Source organism: Tenrec ecaudatus, chromosome 2 (assembly GCF_050624435.1).
Source record: "Tenrec ecaudatus isolate mTenEca1 chromosome 2, mTenEca1.hap1, whole genome shotgun sequence".
NCBI lineage: Eukaryota > Metazoa > Chordata > Mammalia > Afrosoricida > Tenrecidae > Tenrec > Tenrec ecaudatus.
The window spans coordinates 196874080-196897962 of record NC_134531.1 but is presented as its reverse complement, the minus strand read 5'-3'; the positions used below and the strand labels follow the sequence as shown (position 1 = coordinate 196897962).

At 37.6% G+C, this 23883-nt stretch overlaps 2 protein-coding genes across 2 annotated transcripts; both read left to right on the top strand.

The window, feature by feature from the left end:
- The first annotated feature begins 1283 nt into the window (after positions 1-1283).
- LOC142440290 (olfactory receptor 2M5-like) lies at positions 1284-2231 on the top strand. The gene has a single exon (XM_075542768.1). It carries the CDS (start codon positions 1284-1286, stop codon positions 2229-2231), a length of 948 nt encoding a protein of 315 aa, XP_075398883.1.
- A 17290-nt stretch (positions 2232-19521) lies between these two features.
- Positions 19522-20469, top strand: LOC142440288 (olfactory receptor 2M5-like). Its single transcript, XM_075542767.1, has one exon. The coding sequence runs from the start codon at positions 19522-19524 to the stop codon at positions 20467-20469; it is 948 nt and encodes a 315-aa protein (XP_075398882.1).
- The last annotated feature ends 3414 nt before the right edge of the window (positions 20470-23883 follow it).

The window sequence follows — 23883 nt, the reverse complement described above, 5'->3', positions numbered from 1 at the left end:
GAGAAAAAAAATGTAAAGGTAGAGTTCATAAATCCAAAGGGAAACATATATATGTTTATCATAGACTCCCTTGAGTGAAGCTACAAAATATTATCTAAAAGTTTTTGTGGAGAAGGAAATTTTAACTATTTATTCTGAAATTCAAATTAATTAAAGTCAAGGGACCATATTCCCATAAGACAGACCACCAATCACTTGGACCTTGGGAATCTGTGTGTTGGTTATCACATTACTGACCTTCTCATAAATTAATATTTAATCTTCACTATTCAGCTGAATAAGGATTAAAATATCCTATCTTCTACCCAAGCAAGTTAACCTTTCATATGTTATCCTGTGCACAAGTGAGAAGATAAAGCCAGAAAGAAACTGGCCATGAAAAACATGCTTTTACCTGGTAATGTGTTTCTGTAATTATCAGACTATTTAAATCATTATCTTTGGAAACCTAGATTTCATTGATTCAAAATTTACTTCATTTTGAAATAGCATTGCAGTAAGTAATCAAATTATTTTGTATATTCTAGAATATAAATACTGTGTAGAATGAACTTTGAAAGGTGTAGTTGTCTGTCAGCAGTGAAAATTATTATGGCACAAATAGGTCAAATGTGACAATTTCCTATGGACTATGTCCATTGAATGCAATTTAGTTAATAGATAATTTTATCTTGCTACTGGATTAATGACATAAGTTAAATTTGTCTAAAATAATTATTAATTAAATGTATCCAAATGAAGACAGGGATTTGGCAGCGACATGTTTAGCAACTATTGATTGAGCATCTAATATATAAAAGAAAGCATGCAAGATGGACTTTAGGAGACTGAAAAACAGCATAGAAACTAAATTGAACGTAAGTAAAATCATCGTACATTTATTATTATGATAAAGAAATTTGGGGGAAGAAAAGGGGGAGATGATTCAACATACTGTGTTGTGTTAACAGCAATGGGGGTGAACATTATTATCACTATAATTTTAAAGATGACAGAACTGAGACTCATATAGATTAAGTAGTTTTTTCAACTTTCAAAATTAGTGAGTTTGTTGAGCACAATGAGCTTGAAAGTTTGAACTGATTTGATCTTTGATACTTTTAATATATTATCCTATTTAAATCTTAAAGTAGTACACATAAATTAATGTATTATAATTGGGTTTCAGATATAGAAATACAATGGGTATTTGCCAACTGGCCTAAGAACAATATGCAATGAGAAATGTACATCCCTCACACACTAACTGGATTCTCCCTAACTACTGCAACTCTAACATCAGCATGATAAAAGGAAATGACACATCAACCATAGACTTCATTTTCCTTGGATTATTTCCTGATATGGGAAATACCAGCTTTTTAATCTACATCATTTTCTTTAGCTACGTTATTTCCCTCCTTGGAAACACCATCCTGTTCTTACTAATTTGGGTGGATTCTCGACTCCACACTCCCATGTACTTACTTCTCAGCCAGCTTTCTGCCATGGATTTAGTTCTCATCTCCACCACTGTTCCTAGGATGGTCACTGACTACTGGGTGGACAGGAAAACTATCTCACAGATAGCCTGTGGGGTGCAGATGCTGTTGTACATAAACATAACAGGTTCTGAATGTATCCTCTTGACTCTGATGTCCTATGATCGCTATGTTGCTGTCTGCAAACCACTGAGGTACTCAGTCATTATGACCCCCCGAGTCTGCCTGCACATGGCTATTTCTGCCTGGACAGTGGGATTTCTAAATGCGTTAGTCCACACAGCATATATTATGCATTTACCAGTCTGTGACTCCAGAGAGATTCACCACTTCTTCTGTGAACTCCTAGCTATCCTGAAGCTCTCCTGTGAGGACACTGCTGTGTATGAAATGATATTATTCATCATGGGAATAGTGTTCTTCCTCATTCCCTTTGGTCTCATTCTGGCCTCCTACAGCCTCATATTCTTGAGTGTCTTTCGTATGAAATCTCAGAAGGGGAAGAAAAAAGCCCTGACTACCTGCTCCTCCCACCTCACAGTGGTAAGTTTCTTTTTCGGTTCAGGCATTATTGTTCTCATGGTATCTCCAGCCATGTACTCAGAAAAGCAAAGCCAGGCTGTGTCCTTGTTCTACAACATTCTCACGCCTATGTTAAACCCCATCATCTACAGTCTAAGGAACAAGGAAGTGGTGAGAGCTGTAAGGAAAGTACTGGGAATAGGTTCCCACATAAAGGACAGACATTAGAGTTTTGACAATGCATTTTATCCTTATTTTTACAACAGGGTTGATAAAATAATTGAATTAGATCAACAATTCTTTAAGATGCTGAAAATTATTAGCCCCCAAATTGGAAAACAATTTATATTATGTGAATGTGGTATCATACAGAGATTTTGCTAGCAAATGTCAGAACTAGAAAACTCATCCTCAAGAATTCCATCTCTATGTATTATTGTGTAACATTTTATCATTATCAAATTTCTAAACTACTCAAATAGGCATTCATTTAGGGATGAATATTATATAACTATAATATATAACATATCATATTAAGATAATATGTAACACGAAATATAACCTACTATGACCCATGCAGATTCATCACTTCTAAACTCCAGCACTTGTTGTTGTTGTTGCTGTCAAGTCAATAATGAGTCACAGGAATCATAGAGGACAGAGCATAATTGCCCCATAAGATTTCTTAGGCTCCAGTCTCTACAGAAGCCAAATGCCAGGTATCTTTTCCAACATAGTGAACAATGGGTTACTACTCCCATACTTTGTGTTAACAGCTAAGAGGAATAACCATTACACAACCAAAAACCTACTTCCATCAAGTCAATTCTGTCTCAAAACAGTGCTATGTGTGGTTCACAAGAGTGGAAGTCTTTAAAGGAGAAGATTGCTCATCTTTCTCCAGTGGATCAACTAGGAAGTTTGAATGGCTAACCTGGAAATTAACAGCCTTACCCATAACCCACAGGGCTCTTAATTTCTGGAATGTATCCTTCTGATCAATGTTATATTTGTGTATAAAAGCATAAACTTGAAGTAAATATAGAAATGTATGTGTTTGTGTATGCTAAGTATATGTTGAGAGAGTAATATTGGGCAAGAGAAATGAAATAGTCACAACCATATATAGAATAAAAATTTCATAAACTTTTAACTTACTGATCTAAGTATTTACCTTTTTACTCACTATGAATTTATCATTTCTTAATACAATTGTATCGGTTACACTAAAGTTTTCAGAATTTATTAGTACCGCTCCAAAAATGTTCTTAATTGATAATTAGTGCAAAATAATTAAGAAAGAGGTATGTTCATATCTTTCACTCATTAATTATTTTAAGTGACTAGCATCATAAACCCCATAACTGATATGAAAAGACAAAAATATAATAGAATGACTCATCATATCAAGAAATGTTGGCTAGAAAAGAAACTACTGATCAAAGAATGCTTGGTAAGCCAATAATTAGGCATTTGTTTGATAAGTTAACCACGAATGGAAGAGGCAGTTTACGTACACATTTCCAGAGGACTTTAAGAATCAAAATCTACCGCTCTGTTTGAAGGCAGGCCTGAAATGTGGGGCTAACAATGTAAGGATTATTAATGTTAATGAGAACAAGAAAGAAGCAAGTGTCCTAAAGTTGACTGTAGAGATCTTTGTAGAGCTCTCATAATACTACTGAACTATTGAATTATATAACATGTGAAAGATATGGTGACAAAACTGTAGAACTTTTACAGCATTTTATTGGGGGCTTATACAACTCAACACAATACATGCATACATCAGTTGCATAAAGCAGATTTGGACATTCATTACCATCATCATTCTCAAAATATTTTCTCTCCATATAAGCCCCTGGCATCAGCTCATTTCCCCCTCCCTTTCTGCTCCCACCTCGCTCATGAACCTTTGATAATTTATAAATTATTATTTTGTGATATTTTACACTGTCCGACATCTCCCTTTCCCCCACTCTTCTATTGTCCATCCTCCAGGGGGGAGGTTATATGTAGATCCCTATAAACAGTTTCTCCTTTTGACACCACCCTCCCTTCACTCTCCCAGTATCGCCCCTCTCATAACTGGTCCTGAAGGGATCATCTGCCTTGTATTCCCTGTGTTTCCAGTTCCTATCTGTACCAATGTAAATCCTCTGGTCTAACCAAAATTTTAAGGTACAATGGGGACCATGATCGTGGGGTGGGGTGGGGTTGTAGGGAGTATTTAGGAACTAGAGGAAAGTTCTATGTTTCATCATTACTGCACTGCACCCTGACTGGCTCAGCTCCTCCACATGACCCTTCAGGAAGAGGATGTCATTTGCCTACAGATGGGCTTTGGGTCCCTACTCTACATTCCCCCTCATATGATTTTTGGTCTTTGATACCACATAATTGATCCCTTTGGAACCTCGTAATCACACAGGCTGGTGTGCTTCTTCCATGTGGGCTCTGTTGCTTCACAAATAGATGGACGCTTGTTTATTTTCAAGCCTTTAAGACCCCGGATATAATATATTTTGATAGCCGGGGACCATCAGCTTTCTTTATCACATTTGATTATGCACCCATTTGTCTTCAGCGATTGTATCAGGAAGGTGAGCATTGTGTCAGGAAGGTGAGCATCATGGAATGCCAGTTTAATAGAACAAAGTATTCTTGCATTGAGGGAGTAATTGAGTGGAGGCCCAATGTCCATCTGCTACCTTAATACTAAACCTATGAATATGTGCACCTAAATCAATTTATACACACACACACACACACACACACACATATGTACAAGGCCTTTATTTAGACCACTATAAATGTCCTTTGCCTCCTAGTTCTTTCCTCTATTTCCTTTTACTTTCCTCTTGCCCCACTATCATGTTCAGCCTTCATTTGGGTTTCAGTAATTCCTTTCAGTCCCATGACCCTTGATCGAACCCTACCAGGCCTCCTACACCCTCCTCACCACCGATTTGGATCACTTGTTCCCTTGTCCCTGGGTTTGTTAACTCCACTTCCTTTCCCCCCACCTCCCCCTCTCCCATGTCCCGCCAGAACTGTCGGTCCCGTTGTTTTCTCCTCCAGATGGTTCATCCAACCTATCTTATTTAGACAGACCTGCAGAGATAATAACATGCACAAAAACAAGACAGAGCAAAACCAAGCAACAAAAGAATACAACGACAAAAAGCCAATGACAAAAGGAAAACAACACAACAGCAACAATAACAAAAGAAAAGTTTGTAGTTAGTTCAAGGACTGTTTGTTGGCCTTTAGGACTATTTTCTGGTTGTGTCTGATGGGGTGCCAAGTCCTGACCCCAAAGTCAATTTTTGGTATTTGATGGGGACTCTGTTGCTCTGTCCCCCTTGCTGCACAGTTGCACGCCCATAGTGTTTTGCCTCTGTGTGGTCGGATCAGATCAGGCACAATTCCCACACTGTGTCTCCAGTGCTGTCCCCTATAGGGCTATGGGTCAGTGAGGGATGTTGTGTCTCATACTGGGGCCGGCCATCTGATCCTCTCTGTGGATTGGCTGCTCTGAGCGGGAATATTATCATCAAGTCTTGGTGGGCCAAGATGTGCTCCACTCTCTCTTACTCTCCTTTCAATTGCTCCTGTGTTCTCTGATCAGACATATCCATCTCCCTGAGCTGCAGCTTCAGTGCTGTCCTCTGAAATAAATTCATATGGGGGGAGGGGAAGCTGTCCATATAATTGGGATTGGGGCAGGCCCCTCAGACATCTCCATTGGGTCCCAACTCCATCACTAGATTTTTTTTTTAAGATTTTCAGGTCTACCCAGGAGCTAATAATACCCTCATACAATATCCTTCAACACAAATACAGAATACCTAGGAGTTAATCTTTTTATCTTCTCTGTGAAGATTCATAAAGAAATTTTTTGAAGAAAAAAAAAGACATCACAGCCATTGAGTTAATTCTACCTCATGGCAACCCTACAGGGCCAGGTGGAAATGTGCCTGTGGTTTTCTGAGAAGATAAACCCTGCAAAAAAAATGCCCACAATCTGATACTGATGCTCTGCCTTAAGACTGAGCCAATCATCTTAGTTCAAGTCCATATGAATTGAGCTCCAGGGACACCTTCAATTTTCCCAAGAACAATAAACACCTAAGAAACATTTGGTATGAAATAAACTCACCCAGACAGGAAGAAATACTCAATAAAAAGCAATAAACCAGAAGCAGAAGGAGAAAAGAAGCGAAAAATAAATATTTACTAATTAAATCCTCAGACAGACACCCAAACAATTAATCCAAGATTGTTTGTCAGTGCTTCTGCACTACTTCCTAGTGAAGAGAATAGTTTCTAGTCAGGAAAACTAGCAAGTGGCCATCCGTGGTTTAGCACTAGGCATCAATTAAAATGAAATCAAAGCCCAGAATCAAACTCCCTGCCATTGATTCATAGAGACCCTAAAGGACAAAGGAACACAGTAGGACTACCCTGTGAATTTCTGAGCATGTGAGTCTTTACAGGAACAGAAAGCCTCATCTTCCGGCCACAGAACTGCTGGTGGATTTGAATTGCTGACCTTTCAGTTAGCAGCTTTATAAGTGTAAAGTTGTTTGCTCCTCAGGAAAAGGGGACAAGACCAGCACCTTCCTTGGTTCACGGCCTGTGGGAGAAGGTTTATGGCTCAGCTATGGGAGCGGATGAAGCAATGACTGGCCTGTCACTCTGCGTAAAATAAACAGACATGCCTCCTGTTCACTGATTAAGGTTTCAGAAGACGGCAGTCTGGAAACTTATGTTCCCAACATCATTGTCCCTCCAGTCTGTGAATAACCTGGTTGATATGTTAATGTTTCTTTGTAAGCCATCAAAGCATATTGAAATGTCTCATTGTGTAATCCTGCCACAAGTTTCAGGCTACCTGCCGAACAGGTATTAAAGCTTGCCTCGAATAAAGCACAACGCTCTGGAGTGTCTATCCTGCAGAGACCCCGGTGCCCTAACTTGGACTATCCCTTTTGTATATAAGATGTCTTCTGCAGTTCATAGCATCATGAACCAATTCAATTGGTATTATAAGACTCAGTCTCTACATAGTCTTACAGCAGTCCAACACATAGCCCACTATGCCAACAACCGGGGCAAAGGAAATGTGTGTCTGCTTACCTCCAGAAATAACTACCTATGTTGCTATCAGATCAGAAGAACTGGATGGTGCCTGGTTGGCATTACTGAACATTGATCAAAGATGTTTGTCATAGATTGAATGTGGCCCCTCACAAATTCTGAGTCAATTTGAGTGACTATCCTCAGTGGCTGGCAGTTCTGAATGAAGCTCTAAAAATATGGACTAGCACAGATATCATCTATTGTGATAAACCAATCAATATTTTAAAAATAAGGTGAAGGGTGGGTTCCAATCTTGTCTCACTTATGATCTGAAGTAAGTTTATAGGGAGTTCCCATGAGTGTGGATTGCAACAGCTTTTTCTTACAAGAGGTAAAAGGAGACAGAAGGGAGCGGAGAGAGGGGGACATGCTACTAAGAAGAAAGAGCCCAGAGCAGGGGTAGTTTTGTACCCAGGTACCTGCGCTGAAGACCTCCTATCTTCCAGAGGAAATCAATGGTAAGGTAGAAAGAGGCCTCCAATAAATGTACGCCCTATCAATGCAGGAAGAAAACAAGGACCTTCAATCTAAACTATGAATCTTCCCCTCCATCTGGCTCTATGACTTTACTTCTAGCTTCTTGAATAATGAGAAAATAAATTTGTTTGTTAAAACCTCATTGGTAAATGCTTTTTGCTAAATACTTGTGTTTCTTCTGGTCTAACGGCACAAGATACATAAGACAGAATTGGAACTAGAAGTGGGGTTGCTGCTCCAAAAGACACCTGCAATGTAGAAGCAGTTAGATTGATGAGAAGAGACTGCTGGTGAAACTATGGATATAAATGGTAATTCAGGTGAGAAATCAGAAAGAAGTGAGGAAAGCTGAAAAGCCAGGGTGTAGCAGAGATGGTGAGAAACTGCAGGTGAAATTTGGTGTCATTAGAACCGGGATGACTGCTCAATGTTGATGTTTAACTGTGCTTATAGTAACCCATGGGGAGAAAATGCCTGGTATAAAGTTCCTAATTTTACATATTTGACCCAGTTTCTATCCAGCCTTGGTGACACCGTCCATGGGTTATAGAATACTGGGACTTTAGATCCTCATTTTTTGAGCCACAAAACATGCTTTAGAGACCATACCAGAAGGATTTGATATTCATAGTCCTTGTAACCAGACAGGAATATTAGAGAGGAAATTACAATAGGTACAATTAGGTTAAAAAGTGGTATCTTATTTGATCCCTTTGTTGACCATTTAAAAGTTGTATCAGTTTTATAAAATAAATGAAGGTGAAATACACATAGATTAAGTCTCTAGTGAATCTCCTTTGAACACAGACCAGGGATGTGAACACCATCGCTGTGATGCAGAGTGCATCGTGGAGTATGGCAGATTCAGCTAGCTTAAAATTTAACATCTTATCATATGACACATTTTAAAGTTTTTCTATTTTTTAATAATTTATTTATTTATTTTCACCAAAACTATTTTATTGGGAGTTAATAAAAATAGCATACCATTTTATGGTTCAATTAGGCAGTAGTGTACAATTGCTGCCATAGTTTCAAAATATCTTTTTCCTTTCTGAAATCCTTAACATTAGCTCCCCATCCACTATATGCACCCACCTTGCCCCCACCAAAAAAAAACTTTATTCTACTTTCTTTCCCTATAGGTTCATCAGTCCTGGGTCTCATAAATTGAAAAACAGAAAACAAAATTCAAGACGGTGACCCCCGATAGCATACATCTGAGATAAACCCAATTGTGCACAAACTAAAAATACAGAAAAAGTTGAAAACCAGATCAGGTCCAGCATGCATCAGAAGTAGGATCAACTGACAAGGTTTTAACCATTCAAATGAGGGTCATCATTTTGATGTTATATAGTCATCTCTCCAATGCACTCAATTTGGTAACTAACCACCTTCCTCCGATCCCTCTATTAAGGATTGAGGGAACTCACTGGATGCCTATTTCCTATGTAGGTCCCACAAATGTATCTTGGTCTCCCACTGTCATCTACATACTTCTGCAAACTAGATTCTCACAATTTAACCTCATATTCTATTCTCTACTTCGAAATCAGAGTACATGATTTACAACCTTTGGTGACTGATATTGGTGTGCTTCTTTCATGTGGACTTAGTTGACATCTCACTTAGATGGCTGCTTGTTTGGAAACAAGTTTTTAAGACCTCAGACACAATTTTATCTAATAGCAGAGCACCTTCTCATTTTGTCATCGCATTTTGCTATAGCACCCATATTTTCTGTGTTCTCTTCCTGGGGGGTGGAGGGTGGGGATTAAGGAGGGCCATGATGTAAGAATTGATTGATTGCTCTTTAAATTGGAGCTAGGATTTATTGAAAGCCCAATACCTGTTCCTGGATCTATGTGTGCTTCTTTGTTTTTAATCCGCCTTGGCTCCCTTTCAAAACTTCCTTGTTAATTTATGGTATAGAGTCTTATCAATCATCCCCCTGAGCATAACAATCTTCCAATAATAATGTCTTTTATTAGCCTGTGGTAACAATTTTTAAAATCTGTGTTGGGAGAGCGATATCGGTGCAATGTAGGCTACCTCCATTGCACTGTACCTGAATTATTCACTTGTACAGAATCATTCCTTTCTTCTCATGTGCCTCCTTTTTAATTAGGGTTTTTATATTTTTAATTTTTTTATTACTGTTAACTTTTTTGTTTCTTTGGGGTTTTTTTTCAAGACATGAACTCTAGCATGAATAAATCTATAGAGACAATTATTAGATTAATGGTTTCTTTGGGGTCTGGCAAGGGAGTTTTGGGAGAAATGAGCTAATAACAAGAAGGACAATAAAGAATTAAGGGTCCTAAATTGATTGTGGTAATGATTGTACAATTCTTCTAGATATGACTGAATTGTAAATTAGTGTATTGAATTGATTATGAACCAATAAACTATTTAAAATAAGAATAAAAACCAAAGGATGGAATATCTATATCATCTACATTTATATATACCTATATCAAGCTAATGATGGTCATATAGAGCTAGTGTAGCAACATTTATTCCTGACAAAATAGAAATCAAAGTATAAAGCCATAATATAATGATGAAAACCACAAATAAACAAGAACATATATCCATAACAAACATCTATGCACCTAGTGAGAGTCCTTCAAAATATGTGAATCAAAGTAATAGAATTGTAGAGATAAATAGACTGTAATACAATAATATTAGGAGTTTTACTACATCACTTTTGAGCCAAGATAGATTAAATAGAAATAAAACCAACAAAGATAAAATAATTAAATAGTATAATGAATCAATTTGCTCTCCTAGACATGTCCAGAACATTTCACCTAGCAACAATACAATATACATTTTTTTCTGGGCACATATGGCATACTCCAGAATAGATCACATGTTAGGCCACAAAGCAAGTATCAGTACAATAAAATCAATAAAGATACTGCAAACCGTCTTTTCAGATTACAATGTTATAAAATTAGAAATAAATAATAGAAAGCAATATCATAGGACAACATTTTACGTAAAAAACCACTGGGTAATTAAAGATATAAAAGAGTACAATGTAAAAATTCCTTTAAAATGTGAGAACTAAATTACAGACAATAAAATATGTAGGACACAGTAAAATCAGTACTGAAAAAGTTTTTTATAACAATAAGTGCACACATCAGAAAGGAAGGAAGAATTAAACACTTTAACACAGCATCTATAACTATTAGAACAAGAACAAAATAGATACTTGAAAAAATAATAAATAATAGAAATCAGTGAATTGAAAAAATTTTAATATAGAAAAATAGGACAAGAAGTTGGTTCTTCAAAATTATTTTTAGAAATTGTTATACAAGAGGCAAACCTAATAAAGGAAAATAAAGAGGAAAAGCAAATATTATAAATAAGAAAAAAACTGGTGACATCATAAATTAAAAAGATGATTACACAAAAAATTTTATTACATCCATCTGTGGACTCGGTGAAGTCCTCTTGTACCTTTTGTATTTGGGGTGCTTTCTTACTTCCATTTCTTGTCAGTGCATTGTGCACCTGTGTCTGTGTGGTACTTTATTGCCTAATTTCCACCATTGAGCCAATGCTATTTTGAGTGCTGTTTTCTCTTTGTTGACCTCTGGGTGGAGTTTTGTTTTTTTTTTGTGGTGGTGTTTTCTTGTTTGTGGTCAGTGAGTGTTGTTTTTCTGCCCATACTGGATCCACAAGGATCTTTTGTAGGGCTGGGTTTCATTTAACATCTTCTTTGAGTGTAACCTGTCTGGGAAGATTCTGACTTCTCCATTTACCTTAATTGGTAATTAGCCTCGATAGAGTATTCTTGGGTTTGTGTTATTTTCCTTCAATTTTCAGAATATTTTACTCTACTCACTCCTCTTCTTCACAGTGTTCACTGATAAGTCTGAGTATATTATTTGGGTCCCTTTATAAGTGACTGCTTTTTATCCCTAGAGCCTCATGATCTTCTCCTTTTCCTCAAAGTTGTGGATTTTAACTATTACATGCTTTGGGGACTTCTTTTGGGGTTTAGTCTAGCTAGATTTCTTTTGGCTTCCTGAATGTTTGCATGGTTTTCATTCGTTAAGCTGGGGAAGGTTTCCTTTAAGAATTCCCTCACTGTTTTGGCCATTGACTTCTTTGTTATGTCTTGTTCTGGTAGTCCAATTATTCTAATAATTTGTTGAAGTCTAACTAGTTATCCTCCATGTCACTGTTGTGATTCTCTCCCTCCTCATGTCTCTTGGTGAAGTCTTTGAATTTTCTCCTGGCTTTTGTTATCTTGTCCCTTAGCTCTTGTATTTCCCTTTGGTGAGTAGCCTTTATCTCCTATCATTCCATCCTTTTTCTGGATTGTTTCCTTCATATCCTGTCTGACTCTAAGCAGCATTCTGAAGATTTCTTTCTGTGGCAGATCAACATCTTCCTCTTCTATGACAGTGGTTAGGTTCAGGTCATCCTCTGACATTGCATTTTATTTCTCCTGTTTTCTTGTTGAGGCTTTTCAGTCAGCTTGTTTACATGTCATTTTGGAGGAACCCAGTGCCATTTTCCTGCGAGTCAGGGAGCCCTATACTCTCTCTTTGTGGGGTTCATATTAATGTTTTTGCAGGCTGCTTGTAGCTAACTACCTTGAAGGTTTGTGTTTCACCCTTGTCCCTTTGGGGTTCACTTTCACCCACGCCTGTCAGGAATCTGTTGTTTGGAGGACAGTTGGAATTGGATGGCCCCCCTCCGTCGTCAGACTGAGGTCAGCCTCTGTTGCACGCCAGCAACCCTAAGGCCTCCATAGCAGCTGTTTCCAGCTGTGCAAGTCCTGGTTTGAAGGGATGTGCTAGAGCAGGCATGGGAATACAGATTTCCGGGGGCTGGGGTCCTATTCTCCCAGCTAAACACAGTGTGGACAGGCAGTTAGGTGAGAAACAGGGCCTAGTCACATCAGTTAGAAAGCAGAGGGATGCCAGGCAGGGAAAAGGTAGAAAGGAAAGTGCTGGTATTGGAGGAGGGCTCCACCAATTGGCACCAATGGGAGGAGGGTTCCTCCAGGCCGTTTGGGGTATTAAATGGCTGCTAAATGAGCCTCTGCTGGGTGGCTGAGTTTTAGGATGTTGCAGCCAGCCAGGGCATGGCAATTCACAGCAGTGTGGGCAGCTGGGGTCTGCCTAATTCCTGTGGCAATCCCAGGTCCTCAGGGATTCACTTCGGGTGCAAATGGTGGGGTAAGATTCAGATCTTAGTTCACTGAGCTTTGGAACCCCCACTCAGCCTCTACAAATCCCCAAATTTCTGCATTACTAGTTTTAGTGGTTCATAAATTTTAAAAATAGTTGTATTGATTGGATTTCCTTATATGCAGATAGGCAGCTATCACAGAAAGCACTGCACTTCAGGTAGATCTTGAAATGTCTTTATTTTTACTATGAATGTGATGCCATTCCTCTTGAATATGTTTATTATTTTCTCATTCAAAGTTGCTAATACCAACCTATTTTAGTTCACTAATGTCTAGAATATCAAAGTTTATGTGCTTTGTTGCACTTTTTATGACTTATAATTTTGCTCAATTCACGCCTAATACATTCCAAGTTCCAAATATTAATAGATGGTTGGTTCCATTCCTTCTTATTTTGAATTATGTCCGACCAGCAATAAATGTCCTGAAGGCTTTACTCCCCATCCATGTCATTATGGTCAACTGGAATTTGAGAAGGCAGCTCTTCCTCAATCAGTATTTAAGTTCCTGTTGACATGAGAGACTTAAGTTTCGCCACTGTATATGACAATGCCCTGCAGCTATTTATTGGGTTTTGAGTATGTGACAACGTTCCCCTTCTATTCACAGGTCTCTCTTTTCTTTCAGTGCCATCAAGTCACTTTCGATCCATAGTGACCCTGTAGGACAGTGTTGAAATTCCCTTGTGGGTGTCTGGAAGTGTAACACATTATGAAAGCAGAAAGTTCCATCTTTCTCACTCAAAATGGCAGCTTGTTTTCAACTGCTGCCTGACTCTGCATTGGCAAATTCCTCATAATTGGAATAATGAAAGGGGACAGAATGTCAAGTAAGTTTGGGAGTGTATACCTTAGTATATTTCCTCACATTTCTGGGTCCTGAAATTTGCAACAACATCTCATAAAACTCACAAAATTTTAAATAAATGATTTACATGATTATGGGTGCTCCTAGGTCCTAAATACAAAATTTAGGTGTCTGTCTTGAGGATTCGGCTAATCCACAGGCTGCAGAATCTGGTGACATCATCTCAGGTGATAGACAGCAACTTAAACCCCAAGAACCAGAAGTCAGTAAGTATCCATTCAAATGCAGAGTCCAGAGGCAGATACCAAAAATCCCTGAAAGTCAAAGGAGGCTTTCTTGCTTGTACCAAAACTCAGTCAAGGAAGTATGTTGGACGTAGGTTAAACCTGCTATATATATATATATATATATATATGTATATATATACATATATCATATTTTTTGAAGCTAAACTGTTAGAGATCCAAGTGAGCCCACATTGACACAATGTAAGAAATAATATGAGCACTAAATATTTCACCATGGCCATTTACACTTACATTATCAGGTAGGGGTCATAGATAGTTATATATTACATCAGAGATTATTATATGAGGGAGAGACATAATTTCTCATGTTTACTCAAAAGTCCATGAGTTTCACTATGCAGTAAATATTGTAAAACCATCTATAATATTAAATTTACATGAATTTTGACATACAATTAGTGATTCTTACAGCATAACATTAATAAACTTAAAAATTCATTTCCCTGGTGTGAGTCATGCACTATAATGTCTCTCTAGATAAATATTAAGTATTAAGGTAGCTGTTGGGCATTGGGTCTCTACCAAGAACTCCCTCATCACAAGAACATTTTGTTCTAATAACCTGGCATTCTGTGATGCTCACCTTCCCAAAGCAATAGCTGAAATAAAAATTAATGCATAGGCAAATGTGGTGAAGAAAGCTGATGGTGCTCAACTATTAAACAATATAGGGTCTGGGGTCTTAAAGGTGTAAAGATGAACAAGTGACTATCTAACAAAGAAGCAAAAAGCCCACATAGAAAAAGCACACCAGCCTGTGTAATCATGAAGTGTCAACATGATCAGGTAACAGGCATCAGAGGACCCAAAACAAACAAATATATTGATGCAAATGATGGGAGTCAGAGGGGAGACCCAAAGCCCATCTCTAGACAATGGGTCATTCCCATCACAGAAGGGTCACAAGGAAGGGACGAGTCAGCCAGGGTATAGTATAGCACTAACAAAGCACACAACATTCCTCTAGTTATTTAATGCTTCCTCCCACCCTCGCTTTCATGACCATAGTTTTACCTTACAAATTGTACCTTAAAATGGGACAAATAAGAGCTCTTGGCACACATAATACAGGACAGAATAATCCCTCAGGAACAGTAATTGGAGTAGCAATACTATGAGGATGAGGGCAAGCTGGGGAGGATGAGGCGGAGTAATGGGGAACCCTCTACAATGATCAATGTATAACCCCACCCCCAATGGGATGAACAACAAAACATTGGTAAAGAAAGACAATTGATGGTGTAAGATATGAAAATAATAATAATTTATTGTTTATCAGGGGTGAGAGGCGTTTTCTTCATGCTTCCACAATTTTACAGCTTCTGACAAAGAACACTGGAGTTCAAACTTCAAATCCAAAGAGTTCCTTTTTTTCATTGATCTGTCAGCAGCCACTTGGCATGTCTCTTCGCCTTCTAATATTCTGACTACTCCAAAGCACTGGGTGGGGCTAATCTTTTTGAAGTCTTCCTTTCAGGTATATCCTAAACCCAAAATAAAATCAAAATAATGGCTTGAGGCAAGTGGGCTTACAAGCTCTCTATTTTCATACTTCCCAGTAAACATTTCTTTAAATCATTTTATCTCTAATAAGGAGAAGAAATTAGTATAAACAAAAGTAGAATCAGATACCAAATTAAATTCTTAAAACAGTCTTCTGCAATCCTTATCTAGCTTGTCTAAATCCTTATCTAAACTATTATATTTATACACAAATATGGGATTAGGTCTCTGAGAGCAGTAAACAAGGTCCAGGCTTTCTGTCTGGCATTCTGCCTTCTGTCAACCATTTTCCATAGCAGCATGGTTTCTGAGAAATTCCAATGGTAATTTCTACCCCTGAGCTCAAAATATACATTAATCACATTCATTTTTGACATTTTAAACAGGAATAACCAAAGACTAGAACCAAACAAAATAGTCAAAACTTTAACTTCCCATATTCTTCCTAGAAAACAGTGTGACTTTAACAGACCTCTGGAGAGTCAAAGAAGAAAAACTACCATGAGGGAGAGGTCAAAAAAATCCACAGAAACTCATATATGTATAAGAGAGAGTTTTATATATAGGGTAAATTTTATATAAAGTACATTCAGAAAGCATTCCCACCCAGTCTAGTCCAAGCCCATAAATCCAACTGAGCCCATATGTTCAACACTGATCTGCAAAGTCATCCTCACAGTCACAAAACACACACAATGGCACCAAATGCAGGTGGATCACAGGGCAGTGGGCAGACAATCTTTTAATCCAGTGGTGGTATAAGCATCCCAGTGCTGGCAGGGGTCCCCACGTGGTTTCTCCAGCATCCAAGACTGCATCAGGGTAAGTCCATGTGGTTTCTTCTCAGGGATGTCTAGCGGGAAGTGAGCCTTGCCAACTAAAGCATGGAACTGGTGAAGGCAACTGCACCTTGGTCCGACCACCAGAGAGCAAGAGACTCGAAAACCAGGAAGGCGAGGTTCACTGACTGGCCATTTATCTCTCTGTCCTTCGATTAATCCCACATATGTGTATTGGCCAGGTTGGCACATTATACCTTAACTATCTCAGGGAGCACGGGAACAAAGAGGAGCTAATACAGGACTCAAGTAGGAAGAGCTTGTTTTGAAAATTATGATGGCAATATATGTACAAATGAGTTTGATATAATTGGTGTATGGATTTTTGCAAGAGTTTTAAGAGCCCCCAATAAAATGGTTTCTTAATAAATAAATAACAAAAGCTCAATTAGTTCTTATATCAAGGCCATGCTTGATACTCGCCCTCAAGAAGGGAACATAGATGATATGGGTTCTATTAAAAAGTGTGGTGGAGAAATCAGACAGTGCCCAGATAAGAGATAAAACAGCAATGGGGCCTTGAAGGCTTGTTTCCAAACAAGCAGCCATCTAACTGAAACGTCAACTAAGTTCACATGGAAGAAGCATATTTATACATCATATATATGATGTACATATTTAGCATATATGTACATCACATATCTGTATATACACATATCCTATATATACCCTATGTGCACACCATATATGTGTATAATATATGTACACATGTATGTACAATATGTGTGTATTATACACACATGTGTATAATATATGTACATATATATAGCATATATGTACATATATTGTATGTGCATCATATAATCCAAAGATGAAGGAGGAAATAGTATCAGATCCTAATTTGTGAGATTCTGGTTTGTAAAAGGCTAGAGATGACAGTGAAGGCCAAAGCTATTTTTGTGAGATTTACACCGGACAGAAGCCTCTGATCATTTCCCTCTATCTGTACTAGAGCGATGGGAAGAGACTTGTTACCTTGTCAGTCGATAACCCTTCTGATACACATTGGGCCTGATCTGCTTTCCAACATTTTCTGTAATTTCCCCCTGACCACATCCATATTAGGGTTTGTCTCTGATGTATTTTGTCATTGGGGCTACCTATCTTCCATTTTTGTTATAAGTTTCTCTGGCTTTTGTATATGAATTGCGGGGTTGACTAACCTATAGAGACAACAAGTAGAATTAGAGTTCTTGGGAGGGACACTGAGGGCAGGGGGGTAAACGGGAGCTGCTTGAGGTGATTGAGCTATGGAATGCTATGATAGCTGTATCAGCTCCAAATAAAATGATTTTGAAATAAATTAGTAAATTCCTCTCGATGATTCATTAGTAAATCCCAAATAAAATTAATTATCCTGATTTTTTAAAGACTTCATTTCCCCTTAATTTTGTTTACAAATATTGTTTTATTTTGATGGTACATACTATTTTTAATTTTTTCTATAAGTATCACTATATGGAATTAGTTAGACCCTGTTAGTTTCTTTTACTATAAAAAGGTTTAAGTCAATTCTGAGAAATCATTTATATTTCCACATAGAGGAGGCACTCAAACAATAACTGGTTTAACAACTAAATTTCCAATTTTTATTCTATAACATGTCTACCAACGCTGTTTTGATAAAGACTCGTATTTTATTATTTAATGTAAAAAAATACCAAAATAAATATCCAAATGAGAACAAGTTCTCTGTTTACATCCCTAATTTTAAATATATCTATAATGTATATGAAATATGTATAGTGTACATTCAACGAAATATATTTCAGTTGCTTCCACATATTTACATAGTCTGTCAAATATTGAATCTTATACATTATTAATCTTCATGTCCTAAAATAATTATTTAAAATGAATGTACTAATATGACTTAAGAAGATAAGGGGATTTGTGATTTTTAAAGTACTGCTTATTTTGGTTTCTAGTGAGAGGGAAAAATGTAAAAGTAGAGTTAATAAATCCAAAGCAAAACAAACACCCGTTTCTCATAGACTCCCACGAGTGAAGCTACAAAATATTATCTAAAAGCTTTTATGGAGAAGGAAAATTTAACCATTTATTCTGAAATTCAAATTAATTAAAGTCAAGAGACCATATTCCCATAAGACAGACTCACCAATCATTTGGACCTTGGGAATCTGTGTGTTGGTTATCACATTTCTGATCTTCACATAAATTAATATTAAATCTTCACTATTCAGCTGAATAAGGATTGAAATATCCTATCTTCTACCCAAGCAAGTTAACCTTTCACATGTACACATCCTGTGCACAAGGCAGAAGATAAAGCCAGGAAGAAACTGGCCATAAAAAACATGCTTTTACCTGGTAATATGTTTCTGTAATAATCAGACTATTTTAATCATTATCTTTGGGAACCTAGATTTGATTGATTCAAAATTTACTTCATTTTGAAATAGCATTGCAGTAAGTAATCAAATTATACTGTATATCCTAGAATATAAAAACTGTATAGAATGAACTTTGAAAGTTGTAGTTGTCTGTCAGCAGTGAAAATTATTATGGCATAAATTGGTCAAATGTGACAATTTCCTATAGTCTACATCCATTGAATGTAATTTAGTTAACAGATAATTTTATATTTCTACAGGATTAATGACATAATTCAAATTTTTCCAAAATAATAATTAATTAAATATATCCAAATGAAGACAGGGATTTGGCAGCGACGTGTTTAGCAACTATTGATTGCACATCAAATATATAAAAAAAAACATGCAAGATGGACTTTTGGAGACTGGAAAACAGCATAGAAACTAAATTGAATGTAAGTAAAATCATCGTACATTTATTATTATGATAAATTTGGGGGAAGGAAAAGGGAGAAATGATTCAACATGCTGTGCTGTGTTAACAGCAATGGGTGCGAGCATGATTATCACTATAATTTTAAAGATGACAGAACTGAAACTCATAGATTAAGTCATTTTTTCAACTTTCAAAATTAGTGAGTTTGTTGAGCACAATGAGCTTGAAAGTTTGAACTGATTTGATCTTTGATACTTTTAATACATTATCCTATTTAAATTTTAAAGTAATACACACAAACTAATGTTTCATTATTGGGTTTCAGATATAGAAATACAATGGGTATTTGCCAACTGACCTAAGAACAATATGCAATGAGAAATGTACATCCCTCACACTCTAACTGGATTCTCCCAAACAAACACAACTCTAAAATCAACATGAAAAAAGGAAATGACACATCAACCATAGACTTCATTTTCCTTGGATTATTTCCTGATATGGGAAATACCAGCTTTCTTATGTACATCATTTTTCTTAGCTACATTATTTCTCTCCTTGGAAACACCATCCTGTTCTTACTAATTTGGGTGGATTCTCGACTCCACACTCCCATGTACTTACTTCTCAGCCAACTTTCTCTCATGGATATAGTTCTCATCACCACCACTGTTCCTAAGATGGTCAATGACTTCTGGGTGGATAGGAAAACTATCTCACAGATAGCCTGTGGGGTGCAGATGCTGTTGTACATAAACATAATAGGTTCTGAATGTATCCTCTTGACTCTGATGTCTTATGATCGCTATATTGCTGTCTGCAAACCACTGAGGTACTCAGTCATTATGACCCCCAGAGTCTGCCTGCACATGGTTGTTTCTGCCTGGACAGCGGGATTTCTAAATGCGTTAGTCCACACAGCATATGTTATGCATTTACCAGTCTGTGACTCCAGAGAGATTCACCACTTCTTCTGTGAACTCCTAGCTGTCCTGCAGCTCTCCTGCGAGGAGACTTCTGTGTATGAAATGATATTATTCATCATGGGAATAGTGTTCTTCCTCATTCCCTTTGGACTCATTCTGGCCTCCTACAGCCTCATATTCTTGAGTGTCTTCCATATGAAATCTAAGAAGGGCAAGAAAAAGGCCCTGGCTACCTGGTCCTCCCACCTCACAGTGGTAAGTTTCTTTTTCGGTTCAGGCATTATTGTTCTCATGGTATCTCCAGCCATGTACTCAGCAGAGCAAAGCCAGGCTGTCTCCTTGTTCTACAACATTCTCACCCCTATGTTAAACCCCATCATCTACAGTCTAAGGAACAAGGAAGTGGTGAGAGCTGTAAGGAAAGTACTGGGAATAGGTTCCCACATAAAGGACAGACATTAGAGTTTTGACAATGCATTGTATCCTTATCTTTTACAACAGGGTTGATAAAATAATTGAATTAGATCAACAATTCTTTAAGATGCTGAAAATTATTAGCCCCCAAATTGGAAAACAAAGTATAAAATACCCAGGGTATGGTTATATTATGTAAATGTGGTATCCTGTAGAGATTTTGCTAGCAAATGTCAGAACTAGAAAAGTCATTCTCAAGAATTTCATCTCTATGTGTTATTATATAACATTTTATCATTATCAAATTTCTAAACTACTCAAATAGACATTCATGTAGGGATGAATATTATATAAATATAATATATAACATATCATATTAAGATAATATGTACATATAATGACCCAGGCAGATTCATCACTTCTAAACTCCAGCACTTGTTGTTGTTGTTGTTGTTTGTTGTCAAGTCAATCATGAGTCACAGGAATCATAGAGGGCAGGCTATAATTGCCCCATAAGATTTCTTAGGCTCCAGTCTCTACAGATGTCAAATGCCAGGTATTTTTTCCAACATAGTGAACAATGGATTACTACTCCCATACTTTGTGTTAACAGTTAAGCGCAATAACCATTACACAACCAAAAACCTACTTCCATGAAATCAATTCTGTCTCAAAACAGTGCTATGTAAGGTTCACAAGAGTGGAAGTCTTTAAAGGAGAAGATTGACTCATCTTTCTCCAGTGGATCAACTAGGAAGTTTGAATGGCTAACCTGGAAATTAACAGCCTTACCCATAACCCTCAGAGCTCTTAATTTCTGGAATGTATCCTTTCTGATCAATGTTATGTTTGTGTATAAAAGCATAAACTTGAAGTAAATATAGAAATGTTTATGTTTATGTATGCTAAGTATATGTTGAGAGAGTAATATTGGCCAATAGATATGAAATAGTGACAACCATATATAGAATAATAATTTCACAAACTTTTTAACTTACTGATATAAGTATTTATCTTTTAACTCACTATGAATTTATCATTTCTTGATACAATGGTATCGGTTACACTAAAGTCTTCAGAAATTATTAGTACTGCTCCAAAAATGTTCTAAATTGATAATTAGTGCAAAATGATTAAGAAAGTAGTATGTTCAGATCTTTCACTCATTAATTATTTTAAGTGACTAGCATCATAAACCCCATAACTGATATGGAAAGATAAAATATAATAGAATGACTCATCATATCAAGAAATGTTGGCTAGAAAAGAAACTACCAATCAAAGAATGCTTGGTAAGCCCATAATTAGACATTTGTTTGATAAGTTAACCACGAATGGAAGAGGCAGTTTACGTACACAGTTCCAGAGGACTTTAGGAATCAAAATCTACCGCTCTGTTTGAAGGCAGGCCTGAACTGTGGGGCTAACAACGTAAGGATTATTAATGTTAATGAGAACAAGAAAGAAGCAAGTGTCCTAAAGTTGATTGTAGAGCTCTCATAATACTACTGAACTATTGAATTATATAACATGTGAAAGATATAGCAATAAAACTGTAGAACTTTTTACAGCATTTTATTGGGGGCTTATACAACTCAACACAATGCATGCATACATCAGTTGCATAAAGCAGATTTGGACATTCATTAGCGTCATCATTCTCAAAATATTTGCTCTCCATGTAAGCCCCTGGCATGAGCTCATTTCCCCCTCCCTTCCAGCTCCCACCTCCATCATAAACCCTTGATAATTTATAAATAATTATTTTGTGATATTTTACACTGTCTGACATCTCCCTTTCCCCAACTCTTCTATTGTCCATCCTCCTGGGAGGAGGTTATATGTAAATCCCTATAAACAGTTTCTCCTTTCGACAGCACCCTCCCTTCACTCTCCCAGTATCGCCCCTCTCACCACTGGTCCTAAGGGATCATCTCCCTGTATTCCCTGTGTTTCCAGTTCCTATCTGTACCAATGTAAATCCTCTGGTCTAACCAGATTTTTAAGGTAGAATTGGGATCATGATAGTGGGGTGGGGTGTAGGAAGTATTTAGGAACTAGAGGAAAGTTCTATGTTTCATCATTACTGCACTGCACCCTGACTGGCTCAGCTCCTCCACATGACCCTTCAGTAAGGTGATGTCCATTTGCCTACAGATGGGCTTGGGTCCCCACTCTGCATTCCCCCTCATATGATTTTTGGTCTTTGATACCACATAATTGATCCCTTTGGCACCTCATAATCACACAGGCTGGTGTGCTTCTTCCATGTGGACTCTGTTGCTTCACAGCTAGATGGACGCTTATTTATTTTCAAGCCTTTAAGACCCCATATGTAATATATTTGATAGCTGGGGACCATCAGCTTTCTTTATCACATTTGATTATGCACCCATTTGTCTTCAGCGATTGTATCAGGAAGTTGAGCATTGTGTCAGGAAGGTGAGCATCATGGAATGCCAGTTTAATAGAAGAAAGTATTCTTACATTGTGGGAGTACTTGATTGGAGGCCCAAAATCCATCTGCTACCTTAATACTAAACCTATGAATATGTGCATATATATATATACACAACACATATGTACAGGCCTTTCTTTGGACCACTATAAATGCCCTTTGCCTCCTAGTTCTTTTCTCTATTTCCTTTTACTTTCCTCTTGCCCCACTATAATATGCAGCCTTCATTTGGGTTTCAGTAATTCCTTTCAATCCCATGACCCTTAATCCAACCCTACCAGGCCTCCTACACCCTCCTCACAACCGATTTGGATCACTTGTTCCCTTGTCCCTGGGTTTGTTAACTCCACTTCCTTCCCCCCACCTCCCCCTCTCCCATGTCCCGCCAGAACTGTCGGGTCCTGTTGTTTTCTCCTCCTGATTGTTCATCCAAACTATCTTATTTAGAGAGACCTGCAGAGATAATAACATGCACAAAAACAAGACAGAGCAAAACCAAGCAACAAAAGAACACAACAACAAAAAGCCAATGACAAAAGGAAAACAACACAACAGCAACAATAACAAAAGAAAAGTTTGTAGTTAGTTCAAGGACTGTTTGTTGGCCTTTAGGACTGTTTTCTGGTTGCGTCTGATGGGGTGCCAAGTCCTGACCCCAAAGTCAATTTTTGGAATTTGATGGGGACTCCGTTGCTCTGTCCCCCTTGCTGCACAGTTGCACGCCCATAGTGTTTTGCCTCTGTGTGGTCGGATCAGATCAGGCACAATTCCCACACTGTGTCTCCAGTGTTTTCCCCTGTAGGGTTATGGGTCAGTGAGGGATGTTGTGTCTCATAGTGGTGCCGGCCATCTGATCCTCTCTGTGGATTGGCTGCTCTGAGCGGGAATATTATCATCAAGTCTTGGTGGGCCAAGATGTGCTCCACTCTCTCTTACTCTCCTTTCAATTGCTCCTGTGTTCTCTGATCAGACATATCCATCTCCCTGAGCTGCAGCTTCAGTGC